Source organism: Amblyraja radiata, chromosome 7 (assembly GCF_010909765.2).
Source record: "Amblyraja radiata isolate CabotCenter1 chromosome 7, sAmbRad1.1.pri, whole genome shotgun sequence".
In the NCBI taxonomy this organism is placed as follows: domain Eukaryota; kingdom Metazoa; phylum Chordata; class Chondrichthyes; order Rajiformes; family Rajidae; genus Amblyraja; species Amblyraja radiata.
In genome coordinates, this window is record NC_045962.1 from 34,640,694 (window position 1) to 34,665,509 (window position 24,816).

Below are 24,816 nucleotides of genomic sequence, written 5' to 3' on the forward strand. Positions count from 1 at the left end.
TAACACAGACTTTAAAGTTGAGATTGCATTCATTTTGTAGTGCTTGAATCTTTCAAAAGATACAATGTGATAAATAACACTAAAACAAATAAAACTGAAGCAAATAAAGGCAAACAGAAGAACCACCCTTGGAGGGGAGGGGAGGGGGGGGGGGGGGGGGAGAGAGAGGTGGGAAAAACATACTAAATAACGTGACTGTGAATGAGGGACTTACCTGAAAACCAGCCAGGAAACCCGTTCGACCGGAGCCCTTAATGACCTGACCCGTTTAAATCCGATACCCGTTTAAATCTTGCCCATCCACGAATACATCCAATTAGTTCAAATGGTAATTGTACCCGCATCAAACAGCTTTAAGATATTCTCCGTGAACACCTTCAATAACACTTGAAGGTCAAAACACAATTGGTGACACATCGTGTTAATACGATGTTAATAGAGACATTTAACAAGCGCTTAATAGTGACACCCCTACTGTCTTGCGGAAAGCGGAGATTTTAATAGGTTTTTTTTCACCAAATTTCAAAATCCAGATTACAAAACATGGGGGGGGGGAGGGGGGATTGTCCCCCACCTCTCAAAACATGGGAGGGACTTGTCCGCCCCTTCTCCCCCTTCTCCCCCCCCCCCCCCAGGATTTCTGCCCATGCGGGTCATGCAGCATTGCAGGTCACTGAAATGTCATTTATCCATGTTCTCCAGGGTGTTGCCTGACCCGCTGATGTTACTCCAGTACTTTGTGTTCTATGCAAGAGTCCAGCATCTACAGTTCCTCATGTCTATATTCTGTTCCAAACTACTGCTCCTAACCAGTCTGTAACCTAACCGGTGCAGAGGGGGGAAGGTTGGGAGGGAGGAGTGGGTCTCCCTGTCGGTCTGCTCCTGGGCCTGGCCAAGATGGCCATTCGCGGGTCCAGGCAGCGGGCAGTCGATGGCCGCACACCGGTCGCCTGCCTGCCCCTTTTCCGGGGTTACGTCCGAGCTCGCGTGTCCCTAGAAAAGGAACACGCGGTGTCCATGGGGACTGTGGAGGCCTTCTGTGAACGCTGGTCACCACAGGAGGTTGAATATATTATCGATAAGAATGTTAATATTTTAATTTGATAATTTTGTTTAAGTGTTAAGAGGGAACACGTGGTGTCCATGGGGACTTTGGAGGCTTTCCATGAATACTGGTCGCCGTTGAAGGTCGAGTGTTTTGTTGATAAATGGAACACTCGACCTTCAACGGCCATTTCGTGGGTCCAGTTGACGTTGATGTTATTAATTTGACGATCATTTGCTTGTAAACTGTCAGCATAGGCAGTCTTTGATTGTGTTAATACTCTATGTTTATGTTTATTTTTTGAATAAAAGTAGTTTCATAATAAAAAAAAAAAAAAAAAAACCAGTCTGTGCTACACTGATTCTCGTTCCAATTTAGACGAGTTGTATACCTTCACTGTAAACACAGGTGGGCAATGTGTGTTGCCAAAGCTGTCAACATTTCAGCAATATATTGAAGGAAAAGGTTAAAATGATTTATGGATAGGACAGAATTTTATTTCCAGACAACTAAAAACATTTGTTTAACAGCATGAAGTGCATCTTTCAAAGACGTCTATATCTTACATATTTGGCCATTCTTAAGGTCCAGCCTTTATAAGAAACTGCACAAAACAGTATTGTACTAATTACTTCTTCATGATAAAATATACAAAAAGATGAAATGTAAATGCTCATACACATAAAGCAATAAATGTACAGCACAGTAGCGCAGCAGGAAGAGTTGCGGTCTCACAGCGCCAGAGAGCCGGGTGTGATCCTGACCTCGGGTGTTGTCTGTGTGGTGTTGCACATTCTCCCTGTGACCACATGGGTTTTCTCCAAGTGCTCCTGTTTCCACACACATCCCAAGGACATGTGGATTAGTAGGTTAGTTGGCCTCTGTATGGAGTGGACAACATAGAACAAGTGTGATCGGGTGATTAATGGTTAGCGTGGACTCCGGGTCAGTTTCAATACTGTATCTCTAAACTAAACTAAGAAACATTGCTTACCCCAACTATGCAGAGAGTCAATATGAAAGTGGGATGACTTAGAACACGTGTGAATGGGTGATCGATGGTAGGCATGGACTCAATGGGCTGAAGGGCCTGTTTGGAAGCTGCATCTTTCAACCAATTTCTGAAGTTTATGGAACTCCAAACATCATATTATAGAGTGGCACAGTGGCACAGCGGTAGAGTTGTTGCCTTACAGCGCCAGAGACCGGGTTCGAACTTGATTACGGGTGCTGTCTGTACGGAGTTTGTACGTTCTCCCTGTAACTGCGTGGGTGTTTTTACGGGTACTCCGGTTTCCTCCCACAATCTAAAGAGGTACAGGTTTGTAGGTTAATCGGCTTTGGCAAAATATTGTAAATTGTCCCAGTGCGTAGGATAGAACTAGTGTACGGGTGTTGTATCTCCAAAGTCTAAACAGTAGAGTTTAATTATTCTCAATGGAGGTTACTAATTCAGAATTATAATCCTAGCATCGAGAAGAACATATCAAAACTTTTTTTTGCTATTAGAGACTGTACTAGTGCAATGCTAAGCATTTTTGTGGTATAAGCACATGACTGTAACATGTGGGAGTTAGAAATGTAATCCCGTTGTGGGCTGTAGTCTGTCTGAAGAATGCGTTGTATTGCTATGGATAGATGCCATGATATACACTAGATCGGCAGAATTTGTCAGACCAAAACGCTTCATGTACATTCAGAACAATACAAATTAATCCTTCATGTCGAGAACATATTTGGTTTGTCTCATTAGATTAGATTTAGGTTCATTGTTGTCACATGTACCGAGGTGCAGTGAGGAACTTGTATGCTTTGCATGGATAAAGATTGGTCCCAAGAAAACTCCCAAGCTCTTCTTCCAAGAAGTGCCATAAATCCTTTACGTCCATCAACAGCCCAGCTCCTCCAACGTTGAAGCATTCTGCTGCTTTAGAGTTGCCAACATTGTACTCCAGCAGTAAAAATAAACCCGTCAAACTCTTGGAGCTTGGTGGAGCAAAGGGGAAGATACAGAGTGCAGAATATAGTTCTCAGCATTGTGGTGCATCAGTTCCATAGACGAAGTCCAACGTTCGCAATGTGGCAGAGGGGTATGCTGGAGAAAACATGAATTGGACCGATAGCAAAGTAAACATTCACCTCAAGAGAGAGATACAAGGATGAGCAGATGCTGGTTTACGGAAAACCCCCCCACAAAATGCTGGAGTAGCTCAGCAGGTCAAGCAGCATCTCTGGAGGACATGATATTCTGGGTCGTGATCCCTCTTCAGTGATTGTAATAGAGGAGAGAAAGTTGGAAGAGCGTGGTGGGGGCAGGACAAAGCCTGATAGTGAACTGGTATCAAACAGAACATAAACACAAAATGTTAGAGTTACACAACAGCTTACACAACAGGAGAGAAGGAATGAGTTACGTTTCAGGTCGAGACCCTTCTTCAGACTGAAGGGTCTTGACCTGAAACGTCACCCATCCCTTCTCTTAAGAGATGCTGTCTGCCCTGCTGAGTTACTCCAGCATTTTAAGTCTATCTTCGGTGTAAACCAGCATTTGCAGTTCCTTCCAACACAATCAAACATAACAACTGCATACAAGAAAATTAATTTAAATTTTGTGTATGAGTCACTGATTATTATGCAAACAATTTTAATAAGCATATTATATGTAAGCTAGGCGACTGTCTGATTCATCTTTTGTTTACTTTAGAGATACAGCGCGGAAACAGGCCCTTCGGCCCATCAATTGTGCGCCAACCAGCGTTCACCCCGTACACTAACACTATCTTACACACTAGGGACAATTTACAATTTACAGCAGCCAATTAACCTACAAACCTGTACATCTTAGGAGTGTGGGAAGAAACCAGAGCACCCGGAGAAAACCCACGCGATCACAAGGGGAACATCCAAACTACGTACTGATGGCACCCTTACTCAGGATCGAACCTTGGTGTCTGGCTCTGTAATGGCAGCAAGTCTACTGCTGCGTCACTGTGCCACTCTCTACTCCATTGCGGACATTGGACTTGTCTCTGGAACTGTATCTTCCCCTTTGCTCCACCTATTGTACTTGACTTTGACATGATTGTATTTATGTGCAGTATTATCCAATCTGTGAAATTATTTGCCACAGAAGGCTGTGGAAGCAAAGTCAGGGGATATACAGTATTTAAGGCAGAGATAGATAGATTCTTGATTAGTACGGGTGTCAGAGGTTACGGGGAGAAGGTAGGAGAATGGGGTTAGGAAGGAGAGAGATCAGCCGTAATTGAATGGCAGAGTAGGCTTGATGGGCAGAATGGTCTAATTCTACCCCTATCACTTAAGAATTTATGAACTTATTATCTAATCTGATTAGATAGCATGTGAAACCTCAAGGTCCATAGTGGCTTTGAAACGGTTACAGAAATGTTCAACTTCAATAAAGTAAATGTGTTCCGCCTTTTCGTTATAGTCAGCATGAATTTGACTAGTAGGTTAAATAGCAAAAAAAACGAACTCTGATTTTTTGCCCGGAATGTTCCTTACGTTGCCTAGTTTCCTACTGTATACGAGTGCACATAGGACATCAAGTTGGATGAGATGAGCCAACACAAATGTTACAATTTTTTTAGGAAAATATATAGTTATTGAAATATGTTCTTTCGAAGGCTGGAAGTAGTCACAATGCAAAAGCGCATGAAAAAGCTAAGCAAAGTTGAGGTTGCCGATGTACAGCAGCCCACATCAGGGACATCGGATGCAGTAGATGAGGTTAGTGGAGGTACATGTGGACCTTTGTCTAACCTGAAAGGACCTGTCGGGGTCCCTGGATGGAGTTGAGGGAGGAGGTAAAAGGACAGGTGTTGTTAGTAAAGCAGCATTTGCCTACGCCGCATCTGTTCCCAGGATGAGACATTCCATACCAGGGCATCGGAAATGTCCTCGTTCTTCAGGGAACGGGGATTCCCCTCCGCCACCATAGATGAGGCTCGCACCAGGGTCTCATCCATACCCCGTAACACTGCTCTCTCTCCCCATCCCCGCACTCGCAACAAGGGCAGAGTCCCTCTGGTCCTCACCTTTCACCCCACCAGCCGGCAAATACAACACATAATCCTCCGCCATTTCCGCCACCTCCAACTTGACCCCACCACTCGCCACATCTTCCCATCTCCCCCCATGTCTGCCTTCCGCAAAGACCGCTCCCTCCGCAACTCCCTCGTCAATTCTTCCCTTCCCTCCCGCACCACCCCCTCCCCGGGCACTTTCCGTTGCAACCGCAAGAAATGCAACACCTGTCCCTTCACCTCCCCCCTCGACTCCATTCAAGGACCCAAGCAGTCGGTCCAGGTGTGACAAAGGTTCACCTGTATCTCCTCCAACCTCATCTACTGCATCCGCTGCTCTAGATGTCAGCTGATTTACATCGGGGAGACTAAGCGGAGGTTGGGCGATCGTTTCGCCGAACACCTCCGCTCAGTCCGCAATAACCAACCTGACCTCCCGGTGGCTCAGCACTTCAACTCCCCCTCCCATTCCCAATCCGACCTCTCTGTCCTGGATCTCCTCCATTGCCAGAGTGAGCAACAGCGGAAATTGGAGGAACAGCACCTCATATTCCGCCTGGGGACCTTGCGTCCGGATGGCATTAACATTGAATTCTCCCAATTTTACTAGCCCTTGCTGTCTCCTCCCCTTCCTTAACCCTCTAGCTGTCTCCTCCCACCCTCCCATCCGCCCGCCCTCGGGCTCCTCCCCCTCCTCCCCCTTTTCCTTCCTTCTCCCCCCCACCCCCCATCAGTCTGAAGAAGGGTTTCGGCCCGAAACGTCGCCTATTTTCTTCGCTCCATAGATGCTGCTGCACCCGCTGAGTTTCTCCAGCAATTTTGTGTACCTTTGTATAATATACATTAGAATCTGTAGTCTGCGGAAAATACAATATGAAGGCACTTTAGCAAAGGTGAGGTTGCTCACTGCAAAAGATTGTCAAAATGTCAATTCAGTTACGTTTGCAGTACAGATCTAACCTTTGCCCAGTCATCGAGTGGAAGAACTGCTTCCTGCCCAGACTCCTGCACAGAGTCTCTTGCCCAGAGTAGGGGAATCAAGAACCGGAGCACATAGGTTTAAGGTGAGGGTGGAAAGATTTAATAGGAACCCGAGGGGCAACTTTTTTTTTAATTTATTATTTTTTTTTTACACAAAGGGTGATGGGTACATGGAATGGGCCGCCGAAGGAGGTCGTTGCATCTGGTACTATCATAACGTTTAAGATACATTTTGACATTTGGATCTGGATCAGGAGAGGAGGTCCATGGGGAGGAGTGAATGCCATCTGAACACGTCGTGGTCTGATCAACCACGGCTGGGTCGCCTGGGTGAGGGTGTCTGATGTTGAAAGACCCGAAAGAACCAATGACCCCAGGTTACATCACTGATGATGTGTTCAGGAGCATCAATAGATGTATTTTTATCAATGACAGGTACATGGATAGGACAGGTTTAAAGGGCTTATGAGTTTATGAGGCTGTATGACTCTATTCCCTTTTAACAGATTACCTGAAACAGGTTAATGGCCGCATGTATCCATGAAGATATCACATGGTTAATGCTAACAAGAGGGCTGCCTACGTTTCTTAGAGCAATAAGGGTGGAACACGGAGCATTTCTTCAAAGCTGGAATGTGATATTTTGAGTAGCAGCTGCACATTCAAGATATCTTGCAGTACAATTTTCACAGCATATCTGTATGTGAAATTTAGTGTTAGAGATACTGAATAGAAACAGGCCCTTTGGCCCATCGAATCCATGCCAACCATCACCCATTCACACCAGCAGAAAGTGCAGAGAAAAAGAGGTGCAATGCGAGAGAGGGATGTGATGTATTTCACATGACTACATTTATTGAAATATACAGCACAAGAACAGGCCCTTCGGCCCACCGAGTCCATGCCGACCATCAATCACTAGCACTTGTGTTATGTTATCCCACTTTCTCAACCTCACCCTGCACACAAGGGGTAATTTTACAGAGGCTCATTAATCCGCAAACCCACATGCCTTTGGGATGCGGGAGGAAATCGGAGCACCCGGAGGAAACCCACCCGAACCTGGGTCTCCAGCACAATGAGGCAGCAGCTCCATGCAGCAGATAGGGTAAAACATTTTTTTTGACATTACAAATGTATATAAATTATTTTCCAACTGAGTGCTAAGGTGCCGAGTACAATCAGCTAGGACTCGAGGGCCTGAGCTATAGGGAGAGGTCGGGACTTTATTCCTTGGAGAGCAGGAGGATAAGAGGTGATCTTATAGAGGTGTACAAAATCATGAGCGGTATAGATCAGGTTGACACACATAGTATTTTGCCCAGAGGTGGGGAATCGGGAACCAGAGGGCATAGGTTTAAGATGAGAGGGGGAAAATTTAATGGGAATCAGAAGGGCTTTTCCCCACACAAAGGGTGGTGGGTGTATGAAACAAGCTGCTGGCGGAGGTAGTTGAGGCTGGTACTATTGCGACGTTTAAAAAACATTTGGGCAGGTACATCGATAGGATAGATTTAGAGGGATACGGGCCTCAACTGTGGATTGAGTTGAGGAATTGTAAAGGCAAGAAGACACTAATTGGTGTTATCTATACCCCCCCCCCCCCCCCCCCCCCAATAGTAGCCCGGATGTAGGGTGCAAGTTGCAGCAGGAGTTAAAACTGGCATGTAACAAAGGTAGTGCCACTGTGGTGATGGGGGATTTCAATATGCAGGTAGACTGGGAAAATCAGGTTGGTTCAGGACCCCAAGAAAGAGAGTTTGTAGAGTGCTTCCGAGATGGATTCTTAGAGCAGCTTGTAATGGAGCCGACCAGAGAAAAGGCAATTCTGGATTTAGTGTTATCTAATGAACCAGATTTGCTAAGAGGACTCGAGGTAAAGGAACCGCTTGGAGGTAGTGATCATAATATGATTAGTTTTAATCTGCAACTTGAGAAGGAGAAGGTTAAATCGGAAGTGGCTGTGATGCAGTTGAACAAAGGGGACTATGAAGGCATGAGAGGGGAGCTGGCCAAGGTAGACTGGAAAGGGATCCTATCAGGAATGTCGGTGGAACAGCAATGGCAGGAATTTCCGGGCATAATCCGGAAGATGCAGGATCATTTCATTCCAAAAAGGAAGAAAGATTCTAAGGGGAGTAGGAGGCAACCGTGGCTGACAAGAGAAGTTAGGGATAGAATAAAACTAAAAGAAAAGATGTATAACACAGCAAAGAGTAGCTGGAAGCCAGAGGATTGGGAAACTTTCATAGGACAACAGAAGGAAACAAAACGGGCAATAGGGGCTGAAAAGATGAAGTACGAGGGGAAGCTGGCCAGGAATATAAAGAAGGACAGTAAAAGCTTCTTTAGATATGTTAAGGGAAAAAGAGTAGCAAAGTCAAATGTGGGTCCCTTGAAGGCAGACACAGGTGAAATTATTATGGGTAACAAGGAAATGGCAGAAGAGTTGAACAGATACTTCGGATCTGTCTTCACTAAGGAAGACACAAACAATCTCCCAGATGTACTGGAGGACAGAGGATCTAAGGGGGTAGAGGAACTGAAATAAATTTTCATTAGGCGAGAAATAGTATTGGGTAGGCTAATGGAACTGAAGGATGATAAATCCCCTGGGCCGGATGGTCTGCATCCCAGGGTCCTCAGGGAGGTGGCTCTAGAAATAGTGGACGCATTGATGATCATTTTCCAATGTTCAATAGTTACAGGATCAGTTCCTGTGGATTGGAGGATAGCTAATGTTATCCCACTTTTCAAGAAAGGAGCGAGAGAAAAAACGGGGATTACAGACCAGTTAGCCTGACTTCAGTGGTGGGAAAGATGCTGGAGTCAATTATTAACATAGAAACATAGAAAATTGGTGGAGGAGTAGGCCATTCGGCCCTTCGAGCCTGCACCGCCATTCAATATGATCATGGCTGATCATCCAACTCAGTATCCTGTACCTGCCTTCTCTCCATACCCCCTGATCCCTTTAGCCACAAGGGCCACATCTAACCCCCTCTTAAATATAGCCAATGAACTGGCCTCAACTACCTTCTGTGGCAGAGAGTTCCAGAGATTTACCACTCTCTGTGTGAAAAATGTTTTTCTCATCCCGGTCCTAAAGGATTTCCCCTTTATCCTTAAACTGTGACCCCTTGTTTTGGACTTCCCCAACATCGGAAACAATCTTCCTGCATCTAGCCTGTCCAACCCCTTAAGAATTTTGTAAGTTTCTATAAGATCCCCCCTCAATCTTCCGAGTTTTTACTTTTTACTAAAGAGGTAATAATGGGGCATTTGGATATCAGTAAAAGGATTAGTCCAAGTCAACATGGATTTATGAAAGGGAAATCATGCTTGACTAATCTTCTGGAATTTTTTGAGGATGCGACAAGTAAAATGGATGAAGGGGAGCCAGTGGATGTAGTGTATCTAGACTCAGAATGCCTTTGATAAGGTCCCGCACGGGAGACTGGTGACTAAAATTAGAGCACATGGTATTGGGGGTAGGGTGTTGACATGGATAGAAAATTGGCTGGCAGACAGGAAGCAAAGAGTAGGAGTGAACGGGTCCTTTTCAGAATGGCAGGCAGTGGCGAGTGGAGTGCTGCAAGACTCGGTGTTGGGGCCGCAACTGTTTACCATATATATTAATGATATAGAAGAGGGAATTAGGTGCAACACTAGCAAGTTTGCAGATGACCCAAAGCTGGGTGGCGGTGTGAACTGTGAAGAGGATGTTAGGAGGTTGCAGGGTGACCTGGACAGGTTGAGTGAGTGGGCAGATGCGTGGCAGATGCAGTATAATATAGATAAATGTGAGGTTATCCACTTTGGCGGCAAAAACAAGGGGGCAGATTATTACCTCAATGGGGTTAGGTTAGGTAAGGGGGAGGTGCAGCGAGACCTGGATGTCCTTGTACACCAGTCACTAAAAGTTGGCGTGCAGGTACAGCAGGCAGTGAAGAAAGCCAATGGAATGTTGGCCTTCATAACAAGAGGATTTCAGTATAGGAGTAAAGAGGTTCTTCTGCAATTGTATAGGGCTCTGGTAAGTTTTGGTCTCCTAATTAGAGTAAGGACATCCTTGTGATTGAGTCAGTGCAACGTAGGTTCATGAGATTGATCCCTGGGATGGTGGGACTGTCATATGAGGAAAGATTGAAAAGACTAGGCTTGTATTCACTGGAGTTTAGAAGGATGAGGGGATATCTTATAGAAACCTGGACAAGCTAGATGCAGGAAAAATGTTCCCAATGTTGGGCGAATCAAGAACCAGGGGCCACAGTCTTAGAATAAAGGGGAGGCCATTAAGGACTGAGGTGAGAAAAAACTTTTTCACCCAGAGAGTTGTGAATTTATGGAATTCCCTGCCACAGAGGGCAGTGGAGACCAAATCACTAGGTGGATTTAAGAGAGAGTTAGATGGAGCTCTGGGGACTAGTGGAATCAAGGGATATGGGGAGAAGGCAGGCACGGGATATTGATTGGGGACGATCAGCCATGATCACAATGAATGGCAGTGCTGGCTCGAAGGACCGAATGGCCTCCTCCTGCACCTATTTTCTATGTTTCCAAATGCAAGCAGATGGGACTAGTACAGGTGGGACATGATGGGCGACATAGGTAAGTTGGGCCGAAGGGCCTGTTTCCATGCTGAATGACTATGATTCTGGAGTATTGGGTGCAGTTTTGGGATCCTACTTTGAGGAAGGACATTCTTGCAATTGAAGGAGTGCAGCATAGGTTCATGAGGTTAATTCCCGGAATGGTGGGACTGTCATATGATAATAGAATGGAGCAACTGGGCTTGAATTCACTGGAATTTAGAAGGATGAGAGGGTATCTTATAGAAACATATAAAATTATTAAGGGATTGGGCACGCTAGATGTTCCCGATGTTGGGGGAGTCCAGAACCGGGGGCATAGTTTAAGAATAAGGGGTAGGCCATTTAGAACTGAGATGAGGAAAAACTTTTTCCACACAGAGAGTTGTGAATTTGTAGAATTCTCTGCCACAGAAGGCAGTGGAGGCCGATTTACTGGATGCATTTAAAAGAGAGTTAGATAGAGCTCTTAGGGCTAGCGGAAACAAGGGATATGGGGAGAAGGCAGGCACGGGTTATTGATTGGGGATGATCAGCCATGATCACATTGAATGGCGGTGCTGGCTCGAAGGGCCGAATGCCCTACTCATGCACCTATTGTCTATGTGTCTATGAATCTATGAAAATCTGTTATTACCCAATGAATTGTCACCCTCCAGATTTCACACCTAGATCATCACAAGCAGTTCAAAATATAATTAAAATCTTCAAAATATATACAGTACAAGCTGCTGTGATCCGTACACATTGTGTGTAGACAAAAAAAACAAAGCATTTATTCAAGAAACGCAAATAATACAAACCCACATTTGGCCTTTTTGCAGAACTTACTATTGTCCAATAAATCAATACCCAAAGGTTGCGAATCCCTTTTTTTCGTGATTCTTGTACGTCACGTTTTTAAATGTGGAAATTGAGCCCCTGTAAAGTGGATTTGTGCTCTGCAAATAAAACATTGATATTTGGTAAAAAAAGTATTCGAAACATTTATAATGTTCTGCATGGTAAGGTTAAACAATTCTGAACTACTTTATCCAAGGTAAGTTTAAGGTCAATCTATAGTTCTATAGCCATTTCAAATTACTTTAAAATCATACCAGCAATATTAACAATTAGATATAAGATCTGCAATTTATGAATATTCTTCTCAAATTAGCTAAATGGTAAATTTCTAAATTGTCTATTATAGGTCTATGAAATCAACAAAAAATGCATGGAATTCACTGAGTAGACTTTTAAATATATTATTGTATTAAAAACAGAAATGTTTGGCAATACCAATTATTTAAATTTGTATACATACTGTTTGCCATTTAGCTTTTGCTTGTTCCGCTTCAAATTTGGCTACTTCCTTGCGGTCATGAATGGATATAAGCATCTTCCAGATACTGAGAACAACCAATCCAACAACAAAGATAGCCAAAGAAATTCCCAAGACTATCATAAAAACATTTGGTGGCAAGGGACAGTCTGCAAAAAAAACACAACACTTTAGCACATGGCTGCTGTTAAAATGGAGTTACACTAAAAATAGTTAATAACAGATGAGACTGTGGTGAAACATATCATTTAACAGAGCATATTGTTGAAGGATTATGATATCAGGTTGCATTAACTTTCACTATGTTTTCAGCTCCACAGCCAACCAGATTTGTCCTTTGTTAAACATGACACATTCTTTCTTCACAACCTGGGAATAAATGCAATTCAATATCATTAAATATTAGAAATCGTGGATGCATTGGTGATAAATTTCCAATGTTCTTTTGACTCGGGATCAGTTCCTGTAGATTGGAGGGTAGCTAATGTTATCCCACTTTTTAAGAAAGGCAGGAGAGAGAAAACAGGGAATTATAGACCAGTTAGCCTGACATCGGTGGTGGGGAAGATGCTGGAGTCAATTATAAAAGATGAAATAGCTGAACATTTGGATAGCAGTAACAGGATCGGTCCAAGTCAGCATGGATTTACGAAGGGGAAATCATGCTTGACTAATCTTCTGGAATTTTTCGAAGATGCAACTTGGAAAATGGACAAGGGAGAGCCAGTGGATGTAGTGTACCTGGACTTTCAGGAAGCATTTGATAAGGTCCCACATAGGAGATTAGTAGGCAAAATTAGGGCACATGGTATTGGGGGTAGAGTGCTGACATGGATAGAGAAGTGGTTGGCAGACAGGAAACAAAGAGTAGGGATTAATGGGTTAAATAATCTAATATCATACTTGTACAATATTCTTCTAAATATAGAAATTCCATCGTCAGACGCAATTAGAAGAGAATGGGAAGTGGAATTAAGCCTAAAAATCTCCAAAGACAGATGGGAAAAATATCTTCTATATATACATAATTGTTCGATTAATGTTAGACATACTCTAATCCAATTTAAAATACTACACAGTCTATATTACTCAAAAACTAAACTGAATAAGATTTTTCCAAATGTATCTCCTATCTGTGACAAATGTCTCTCTCAAGAAGCAACTATAACACACTCCTTTGCCTCTTGCATAAAACTCCATACATTTTGGAAAGGAATCTTTGAAATGTTCTCAAAATTATTAAAAACAAAACTGGACCCCCATACAGAATTGATTATTTTCAGAATAGCAGGAGCCTGCTCTGAGCTATCAATATTTCAAAGACGTTTCCTTAACTACGGCTTGATAATGGCAAAAAAAACGTATACTTAAATTTTGGTATTTTATTTAGCAAATGCAAAGTCCTTTAGCCAAGCAGTTGCCTCTTGATCTGCTGTATGAAGGGTGACAAGTCCTCCTTTGAGTCTTTGTTGAGGGCATGCTTCAATGATGTGTTGCATTGTTTGCTGCTCTCCACAAGCACACCATGGGGTTGGACTGCTGCCCCATTTGTGAAGGCTGGCCAAGCAGGGGCCATGTCCAGTCCTGAATCTATTCAGCGTCGTCCACTGCTTCCTTGGGAGATTGGTGCCAGGGTGGGGTCTGACACCAGATGTTTATTTGGGACGTCCTTGGACTCCCATTCCCTTTTCCAAGCTGATTGGATGGTGAAATCAGCTGGTGGTGGGTTCTTCCAAATTGGTCGTCTAGATGGAAGTCGAGCAGTGGGTGGGTTGAAGATGTCCATGTGAATTGGCAGATGAGGGGAGTTTTTGGTCTTTTGGAGCATCCTTTGAGTGAGGACTACTCGCCGGATGTGTGGAGGGGCTATGTTGGATAGGACAGGGAGCCAGGGGAGTGGTGTTGAGCGGATTGTTCCTGTGATGATCCTCATTGTTGAGTTCAATTGGGTATCCACATGGTGTGTGTGGGATGACCTGGACCAAACAGGGGCACAATATTCGGCTGAAGAAAATGCAAGGGCTAGTGCTGAAATGCGCAGTGTGGGGGCTGCTGCCCCCCACTTTGAGCCAGCAAGCTTACTGAGGAGATTGTTTCTGGACTTCACCTTAGCTGCTGTTCTTTTAAGATGTTCCTTGAAGGATAGGGTCCTGTCAAGGGTCACTCCGAGGTAGGTTGGAGTGGGGGCATACTTCAGTTTGGTCCTGCTCAGATAGATGTTTGGTTCTCTTGTGGCTTCTGCATTATGGAGGTGGAACACACTGGAGACCGTTTTTGCTGGGCTTGGTTTTAGGCGCCAGGTTTTGCAGTACTCGTCCAGTTTAGCAAGGTCTTCATTGAGCACCTGTTCCAATGTACCAAAATCTGGTGCTTGGAAGGCCAAACAGATGTCATCTGCATAGATGAATTTGCGGGATTTGGTGGTGGGTAGGTCATTTGTGTAAAGGTTGAACAAGGTTGGGGCTAAAACTGACCCTTGCGGGAGCCCATTCTTCTGCATTCTCCATGCACTCTTGTTCTGTCCAAGGTGAACTCTGAACCTGTGGTTGGAGAGCAGAGATTTGATGGTTTCTGATGCCCAGGCAGGGAGTGCTTTGGTGAGTTTTAGGTGGAGGCCTTTTGGGGACAATGGATCAGCGTTCTCGTCGCGCCCCCCGTCAGTACCCAGGCTCGCCTGGGGAAGCCAATGATCCTCCCAGCAGACTAAATTCTACAAGACGACGCCTGAGAGCCAAGTCAAAGAATCCTAGTCATTATCCCAAAGCCGAAAGCAGCAACAATGACCAGCCTCAAGAGCACCTAGCAGTTGGACCTGCTCTCCGAATACTACAACTGAATGTTGAAGGCCTCTCTGCAGCCAAGCGACGCCTCATCGAAGTCCTCGTCCACCAACACTCCATTGACGTCATCTGTCTCCAAGAGACTCATGTTGGCACAGAGGAAGCGGGCCGTTACACCATCAATGGCTTTGATCTTCTTTGCTACGCTCCCCATGCCAAACATGGACGTGCCACCTATGTGCGCTCCGAGATAGCTGAAGCAAGTCACCTGACCATAGCAAGTTTCTCGGATACCATAACTATTGGTGGTTTCCACATTGTCAATGTGTACAAGCCACCAAGTGCCAACTGGGATCTGCAAGTCCTACCCACCCTTCCCCACCCTGCCATCTATGTGGGAGACTTTAACAGCCACCACCCTGACTGGGGTTACCCAGCAGCGGATCATGATGGGGAGGCACTTTCAGACTGGGCATCCAGAAATGACATTGCTCTCATACACGACCCAAAACAAAGAGGAACATTCCACTCTGCCAGGTGGAACAAGGACTACTCTCCTGACCTGTGCTGGGTCAGCTCTTTGAATGGAACCCCTTACCCTGCACAGACCCTCATCCTGGAAGATTTCCCCCACAGTCAACACCGCCCCTCACTCATACACATCGGCCTACACCTCCCAGTCATAAACAGTCCAAGAAAGATGCGCTGGAATTTCCGCAAAGCCAACTGGAAGAAATACAGTGAAACTCTAGGCCAGAGTGTTGTTACCATCCCACTCCACACCATCACTGTAGATGAAGCATACAACCGTTTCTGCAGCGCCATCTATAAAGCTGCCCACAAAACAATTCCAAGAGGCTACCGTCCCCTCTACGTCCCATGCCTGGATGGAGAAAGCGCTGCCCTCCTACAAACCTACAAAACATCAGGGGACCCTGAGATAGCAGAACATCTCATTGAATCACTATCTTCAGCTCGGCAAAGGAAATGGGAGGAGACAGTAGCAGAACTAAACTTCACCCACTCTAGCAGAAAATGCTGGAGCCTCATCCGCCGCCTAGGAGCTGCACAGAAACCCCCTACCCAAAGCCGACCTTCTGTCACACCCAACCAGGTTGCATCCCACCTACTGAATATTGCAAAAGCACCCCAAGACAAGTCCACCAGAAGAGCTGTCGCAACAGAGCTAAGGACGCTTCGACGAACACCTGGAAAGGAAAGAAACCCTGAGCCCTTCGAGGTGGCTGAACTGGAGAAGGTCCTGCAGGGCCTGAAATGTGGAAAGGCAGCAGGTTATGATAACATCTCTCCAGAGTTCATGAAACACCTGGGCCCCCGAGCTCTAACCTGGCTGACCCAACTCTACACTAGGGCCATACAGACTAACTCCATCCCAAAGATATGGCGGACAGCAAAAGTCATTGCTATACCAAAACCTGGCAAAGACGAAAAACTACCAGCAAGCTACCGCCAAATCTCTCTACTCTGCGTCCCACTCAAAATCTTAGAACGCCTTAAATTTTGGTAAAATGCATCTACCCCAACTCTTAAAATGTAGATCACAAGCATGTCTGAGACGCTACATCTTGAAGCTATGAGACTCGTCTTAGCAGGAAAATCAGAGCAATTTTCAAAGATATGGTCTCCTTTTATTAATTAATTACAAGTATAGTATGGTGCATCACAACTTCGGAATTAAACCGATTTACAGACAGGGTGAGGGGAGTGGTGAGAAATGAAGCAGGTAATATCAACACGTTTTGGTCTTTTTTTAAATATTATTTTTCGTTTTTGTCTTCTTATCTTTTTCTTAAGTTTTTACTTACTCTTTGACTACACTCTTTGGTAGTTTAGGGGTTTACACATTCACTAGTTCTTTCACTCTCTCTCTTTCTTGCTCTTTCTCTCTCTTTCGATTTCATTTTTGTCAAAATTAAAATGGAAGATGTACAATAAATGTATTTTGTCATATGCCGCGGTTTATACTACTGTCCACTGCTTCTAATAAAAATATTAATGAAAAAAAAATGTTGTTATAGAGTCTGCCTTAACTGCTTCCTTTGGCAGCTCGTTCTTAATGTCTTTCATAAGACATACTGGTTAATAAAAAACATGTTGGCTCAGACCTATTTGGTAAAAAGACATTTGAAGAAGTGTTTGAACTCTGCAAGTAGCACAAGAATGACTTCATGAATGCCCAAATCAGCATCAATGGAGTTGAAGTGGAAATGGTTAAGAGCTTCAAGTTCAAGGGGTAAATATCACCAACAATCTGTCCTGCACAAATTAGAACATTGTGCCTTTTATTTACTGTATCTAAAAAGTTATGCAATGTCAAACTCACCAGTTTGTTCGAGGTCAAATAGAAGCGATCCTCCATGTTCATGCTTAATTAAACGGAAAGACATGGTGCAGTCGTTGGTACTTTTCAAAGAACAGTAGGTGGACTGGCTTTCGTCAAAATCTATGGTTCGAGAAAATACAGTCACGATTCAAATACATTATTAAAAATGAGTGAAATCACCCTGAACACTCCCTTAATTGGCTGCATTTTTTTACTGGTAAAATCGTCATTTTCCACTCAAATGGTTTATGAGAAAACATTCTCAGTTCTGTTCATTTTAGAAACTCCATGGGTGGTCTAAAAGCATGAGCCAACAAAGGCATGAGCCAACTTTCTTCAGTACACATCCCATATAATTGAGCAGAGTCTTTTAACATACATCACATACTGTACTCGAGTCTATATTTCCCATGTTGCAAAACATTTCCAATGTCCATTCTTACAATAAATATGCAGATATTATGCTACAGTTAACGATGCAACCAAACAGATATTGAAACCTTTCAAATAAACTCAGTATATTGAGAGATATGATCAGTAGAACATTTGAAAAAATTTAATATGACTATCATAGTCATATTTAAAATGCCTATCATTTTACTTAAAGCTTTGAAGGGCCACAAAAACAAAATTATACTGATTCTATATAATTTACTTGGAATTTTAGCTATCCATTGTTTTAAATAACAAGTTCCATATTTCCTTTTGATGCAGGAGTGCTAATATTTGTTCATTTTTACAGAAGAAACTTCATGGGCAGATGCTTCCTGACCCGCTGAGTTAATCCAGCACTTTGCTTTTTGTAAACCTGCATCTGCAGTTCCTTGCATCCACATAGAACAGTACAGCAGAGGAACAGGCTCTTCAACCCACAAACTAAAGTATATTTTCAATAATGACAGTCAGATAGCAGCTGTGTAAATTTGAATATCTCAAAATTCCTCGAAGGACATATGGGGCTGATTTGAATAGAGCTGTTTCCATGCTTTATCTCTAAAATAAACTAAAGCTGAAGTTAAACGCCCAGAGATCGTTGTGATCTCACAGAGGATGTGCCAGATGAGTTTGAGATGCCCAAGTATGATTGCTGAGGGAGATCTAAAGCTGGCTCCATCTCCTGTGGAGGTCAGGGATTAGTTGGCCCTACAAAAGAATTGCCAGCAGCTGAGAAAGCCAAGGCTTCTGTCAAAATATTATGCAACAATAGTAGGCGGTGAGTAGCAGTTCTGAGGGAAATCAGCAACATTCCCACAGAATCCTGAAATGGGAGCTGTTATTGTGGAATTCGGATCTTGGGTCAATTTGCTGCAGAAGGAGCTCTCGGAAAGTGCTGCGCTGCCGTGCTGGAGTGGACCCGCTGGTCAAAGAGAGACATCGCAGAGAGAGGACGGATGTCGGAGATCTGTCGCCCGCATGAGTGTTGGTAGTTGGTCGGTCGAGGACGGGCCGCCGAGAACAAAGGGCGATCCGGTGTTGGGGGGCGGTGGAGGTGCCAAACAAAGGGCGATCCGGTGTTGGGGGGGTGGGGGTGCCAAGAGAACTAGGCCGCTGAGAACAAGGAGGGATCTGGCTATGGGGGTCACAGTGGGAACAAAGGTTTAAACCAGCAGTTGCAGTCCCCTCCTACACAATGCGGGACCTGGCACGAGAAGGAAGAACCATTGGGACTGCAATGGATACTTTTGTCACTTTGTTGGTGCCCTATACGTGGTGACTCTTTGCATACTTGTGTATTGTATGCAAAACAAAGAATTTCACTGTATTATTTACATGTGACATTACAGTATCGTTCAAAAAAAATCGAACCCAACTGAGATCCATTCATCACAAAGAAAACACAAGGAACCTCAGAGACTGGTTTACAAAACAAAAAGGCACAAAGTGATGGAGTACACAGCAGGTCAGGCAGCATCTGTGGAGAACTTAAGAAAAGTCATCTATCCATGCTCTCCAGAGGTGCTGTCCGAGTTGCTCTAGTACTTTGTGCCTTTTTGTGTATTAACCAGCACCTGCAGTTCATTGTTTCTATAAAGTGCTGAAGTAACGCAGTGGGTCAGGCAGTATCTCTACAGAAAGTGGATGGGTGATGTTTCAGTCGGGACCCTTCTTCCGACTCCAAAGATGCTGCCTGACCTTTAGACTTTAGAGATACAGCGTGGACACGGTTCGAGCCGACCAGAAATGACCCTGTACACTAACCTACACATAATAGGGACAATTTTACAACTTGCTGAAGCCAATCAACCTATAAACCCGCGCAGTCACAAGGGGAACGTACAAACTCCACACAGACAGCATCTGTAGTCACAATCAACCCAGGGTCACTGGCGTTATAAAGCAGCAACTCTACCGCTGTGCCACCGTGTCACCCTGCTGAGTTCCTCCTGCACTTGTGTTTTACTCAAGATCCCTGTGTATGTAGTTCCTTGCGTTTCTATTTAATTTAAAATGTATTTTTTACATACCTTTTAGCACTTTTAAAGTTATTTACTTCATTTTAATAGTTTTTATATGTCGTTGAATATTAAACGGGCAGGGTGGTGGGTGTAACATGCTGCCACAGAAGGTAGTTGAAGCAGGTACTATAACAGCATTTAAAAGACACATGGACAGGAAGGGAGATGGGGCAAATGCGAGCGTAGATAGCGTAGACAGGTTGAGCAGAAGGGCCTGTTTCTGTGCTGTATGACTTTTTGACTCTGTCTTTGCCCTACACAGCTCAAAGTCTAGTCGGTGTCTGCCTCCATGGTACAGAGACCCAGGGAGATCAGTTCCCTGCGTCTGGGTTCAGTAAGTCAGTGCAAGTAAAGACCCTAGTGACAATTCTGGGCAAGATAATCCACCTGGCCCTCTGTTTGTGCCATCCAGAAGCTTCTAAAAACATTTTTTTTGTTAAACACCAAAACCTATTAAGGCTCTTTAAAGTTTTTTTTATAAATGAAAGAAACAAAAACAATGAAAAATGACTAAATTAATTAAATCAACAAGTGACCATAGTCAACAGAATATTATCAGCCAGATACCAAACAGTCACAACCTTTCTCCCAAGGTGGAAATGTCAAAGAAGAGGTTTGCCACAATAATGCCTGGATTAGAGGGTTTCCCTGTAGCTACAAAGAGAGTTTGAACAAACTTGGATTGTTTTCTCTGGAATATCGGAGGTTGAGATGAGATCTGATAGAAGTGTGTACAATTATGAGAGGCATAGCTAGGGTAGACAATCAGGACTTTTTCTTCCTCCGAGGGTAAAAATGTCAAATACTAAAGGGCACATCTTTAAGGCAAGAGGGGCATAGTTTCAATGAGATGAACGGAGCAATAATTTTTTTACACAGAGGGTGGTGGTGCCTGGAATGTGCTGCCTGGGTGGTAGTAGAGGCAGATACACAAATGGCATTTATAAGGCTTTTGGTTAGACACATGGATATGCAGGGAATAGAGAGATATGGATCATGTACAGACAGATGTTTAGTTTAGTTCAGTTCAGTTTATTGTCATGTGTACCGAGGAACGGTGAAAAGCTTTTTGCTGTGTGCTATCCAGTCAGCGGAAAAACTATACATGATTACAATCGAGCCGTCCACAGTGTACAGTTACAAGATTAAGGGAATATAGGTAAGGTAAAGCCCAGTACAGTCACGCCTGGCGCGCGAAGATTTTGTACATCCCAAAATCCTGGGGTGCCGTGCACGACCGCGCGTCACTGCCTACGTCACCACGCACCCTGCGCGCATCACGACGCGCGCATCGTGCATCATGAAGCGTAAATTATGTCGCATAAATGACAAGCAAATGACGCCCAAGTGGGACAGACCCTTTACTTCCCAGCAATGTGTTGGAAGGAACTGCAGATGCTGGTTTACTGAAGATAGACACAAAATGCTGGAGTAACTCAGCGGAACAGGCAGCATCTCTGGATAGAAGGAATGGGTGGCGTTACAGGTCAAGACCCTTCCTCAGACTGAGAATCAGGGGAGAGGGAGATACAGAGATAGAGAGATAGGGAGATAGGGAGATAGGGTCTTCTTTCCAGCAACAGTACAAAATATTAACTTCATCTACGAACTTTGGACTGTCTTGGATACACTCCTTCTCTCATCAGGCTAGATACAGAAGTGTGAAAACACACACATCCAGATTCAGGGGCAGTTTCTTCCCAGCTGTTATCAGGCATTTGAACCATCCTATCACCAACTGGAGAGTGGTCCTGAGACTATCTACATTATTGGAGACCCTTGAACTATCTTTAATTGGACTTTACTGGAATTTATTTTGCAGTAAACATTATTCCACTTATTCTGTATCTGTACACTGTGGACATTGTAATCATGTATAGTCTTTTTGCTGACTGGATAGCACCAACAAAAGCTTTTCACTGTACCTTGGTGCACGTGACAATAAACTAAACTTTTACATTAGTATTGTGTTTATTAATCTATTAATTGTTTTGTTTATGATATGCTATCTATGAGTATTGTGTTTGCAGGCAGCAAGTAAGAATTTCATTGTTCCATTGTCGGCACATATGACAATTAAACACTCTTACCTCTAGATGGCAGCAACCTGAAAGGGGAGGAGTTGAATAATCAATGTGAGGGGCAGGGCAGAGCAAAAGCTGCCCAAAACATTCCCAGGCCACCAATCTTGCATTTGCCACAGTTCTTAGGGTTAGATTCATGGAGTTATAGAGACAAACAGCACAGAAACAGGCCCTTCGGCCCAACTTGCCCAAGCCAACCAAATGGCCCCATCTGCACTAGTCCCACTTGTCTGTGTTGGCCCGTATCTGTCTAAAACTTTCCTGTTCATATACCTGTCTAAATATCTTTTAAGTGTTGAAATGAGGAACTGGGGATGCTGGTTTACAAAAAAAGACAAAAGGGCTGGAGTAACTCAGTGGGCCAGGCAGCATCTGTGGAGAATTTTAGGTAACCTCTAACAGCCTCCCCACTGCCTCCTTTTCTTCCCCCCCCCCTCCTCCTCCTCTCTTCCAGCTTTCTTCCCCTTCCCCCTACAATCAGTCTGAAATGTCACCTATCCACGTTCTCCAGAGATGCTGCCTGATCTGCTGAGTTACTCCAGCACTTTTTCGTTGTCTTTTAAATGTTGTTTTGCGTCTCCAATGCCACAGGTTAAAAACCTATCAAATAATTAAATTATAAGTGTTTAAATATGTTAGAGATGCCAGAATCAAATGCAGGCATTCTCAAATACTTAAAACAGAATTAGTTTAAATTATGCAACTGATCCAATTCTTATCTACAACCCCGCAATCTCTATTCACACAAATAGACCAGGTCTCTGTCAGATAATCTTTAGACTTCACTTTAGACTCTACTTTATACTTTAAAGATTCAGTGCAGAAACAGGCCCGTGGACCCATTGAGTCCGCGTCGACCAGCGACCACCCCGTACAGTAGCACAATACTACATACTAGGGACAATTTAACAATTTACACAAAGCAATTAACCTACAAGCCTGGAGTGTGGGAGGAAATCAGAGCACCCGGAGAAAGCCCACGCGGTCATAGGAGAACATACAAACATAGTCAGGATCAAACCCGAGTCTCTGGCACTGTAAGGCAAAAACTCTACCACTTCCCCACTGTGCCGCTCCTTAAATTATTATGATCTTTTACATATTTTCACATTTGGTTTAGTCCTTCAGCAAATGATTAAGAAATAGTATTTACTACCTGTAGTTTGATTGACAACGGAATCAGCTGTCAGGCATTTTTCTTGGCAATCCTCTACTGATCCATCAGCCTGAGACAGGTGACATTCAACACAGCTCCTGCAAAACAAAATGATCACGTAGATCAATGTCTGTGTGGAGTTTGCACGTTCTCCCAGTGACCGCGTGGGTTTCCTCCGAGTGCTCCAGTTTCTTCCCATATCCCTAAGACATGCAGGTTTGTAGATTAGTTGTTTTCTGTAAATATCTCCTAGTGTGTAGGGAGTGGATGATAAAGTGGGATAACATAGAACTAGTGTGAATGGGTGATCAATGGTTGGTGTGGACTTGGCGCGCTGAACGTCCCATTGCCATGCTGTATCTCTCAACTAAACTAAAACTGATAACTTTTAAGCTTTTTTACATTTCATTAAAAATTTTAAATACTTGTGTTTCTTAAGATTTAATTCCAAGGCAAATGGAAGGTGAATTCAAATCAGTCAAAATGTCTGGGGAAATTTTAATAAAGACACATTTACGCAGTTGATGCAATGTGACGAATAAAATTGACTTTGACTTTGATGCCTGTCTGACATTATGGAACAGATTGGTTAGTTTAGTTTAGTTTAGTTTGAGGTACAGCATGGAAACAGACCCTTCCGCCCACCGAGTCCACGCTGACCATCGATCACCCTTTCACACTAGATCTATGTTAACTCACTTTCTCATCCACACCCTACACACTAAGGGCAATTTACAGAGAGCCAATTAACCTACAAACACAAATGTCTTTGGAATGTGGGAGTAAACCAGAGCACCCGGAGGAACCCCACTTGTCCAAATGTCAAAGGCTAGAGGACATAGCTTTAAGGAGTGAGTGGCAAAGTTTAATGGGGATGTGCGGGCAAGTGTTTTTTTAACACGGAGAATGATGGGTGCCAGGAACGCACTGCTGGGGGTGGTGGTGGAGGAAGATACGATAGTGGTGTTTAAGGCACATGGATATGCAGGGAATGGAGGCATATGAATCACGTGTAGGCAGAGGAGATTAATTTAACTTGGTGGTGGAGGCAGACACAACCGTGGGTGTTAAAAGGCTTTTGAAAGGGCAATTGTGATTTGCAGGGAATGGAGGGATACAGATTATGTTCAGGCAGATAAGAGTTGGTGATGGATGCAGATACAACAGTGGCATTTAAGGTGAAAACGCAGGCAGTGGCGGGATAGAGATCACATGCAGGCAGAGGAGATGGTTTATTTTGGCATCATGTTCAGCATGGACATTGTGGGCTGAAGGGTATGAAGAACAGTTCCGACCCAAAACGTCACCCATCCTTTTTCTCCAGAGCTGCTGCCTGACCCGCTGAGATACACCAGCACTTAGTGTCTATCTTTGACAGAATGAAGATTGATTTTGTTAAAAAAGAGACAAACTGTGAATCTGGCCATTAAGCTTTATTCTTTAATTCTGGACGTGCATTCCTGTAATGCAGTGCTCCAAAGTTAATCCTTAAAAATTTTGCAGGATCATGTTGAATTCAGTTCTATAGCCTGTGTTTGCTAAACTCTAAAAAAGCAGTCCAAATTTGGTTCTTTTGGAAAACAGAAGGAATGATTTAGTAAAAGAGTGTTTGGAGATGACTAAGTGGATGGTGTTGTGCAGATTACCGTTTTGAAATGCAGGGGTCACAGCAAGTGGGACATTTTTCACATCTATCTCCGGAGGCCCCCGGATGAGTGCAGGTACATTTTCCACAAGTGCATTCCCCGTGGCCACTGCAGAGGGTTCCATCTTCAGAGATGCATGCGTCTGTGTGAGTCGTGCAGTTGCAGTATTCCCCCGTCCATCCCTGGTCACAGCGGCAGTCCCCGCAGTCACACGATCCGTGCCCTGGTGGAAGATAAAGGAATAATCCAAATCTACCATGAAATCCAGTGTCACTCCCAACTTCCGTGGCAAACCACGCATGCCGTTAGGAACTATGCTGGTTTACAAAGAAAAGAACAAAGTGCTGGATTAACTCAGCAGGTGG

The 24,816-nt window shown here is 44.0% G+C and overlaps 1 protein-coding gene across 4 annotated transcripts in view; it reads right to left on the reverse strand.

The window, feature by feature from the left end:
• Nucleotides 1-1,517: 1,517 nt before the first annotated feature.
• itgb6 (integrin subunit beta 6) overlaps nt 1,518-24,816 on the reverse strand; it is a 78,085-nt gene continuing 54,786 nt past the window's right edge. For 2 of the 4 annotated variants that reach the window (XM_033024136.1, XM_033024139.1), the window contains 6 exons: nt 24,452-24,674; nt 22,806-22,903; nt 17,110-17,229; nt 11,968-12,134; nt 11,496-11,605; nt 1,518-1,926 (listed from right to left, as the gene is read on the reverse strand). In XM_033024136.1, coding sequence (XP_032880027.1) covers nt 11,510-11,605; nt 11,968-12,134; nt 17,110-17,229; nt 22,806-22,903; nt 24,452-24,674 — 704 coding nt within the window. In that variant the 3' untranslated portion in view covers nt 1,518-1,926; nt 11,496-11,509. Of the gene's footprint in view, nt 1,927-2,367; nt 3,381-11,495; nt 11,606-11,967; nt 12,135-17,109; nt 17,230-22,805; nt 22,904-24,451; nt 24,675-24,816 lie in introns of those variants that run through there. The other 2 variants (XM_033024138.1, XM_033024137.1) reach the window with 2 other exon arrangements.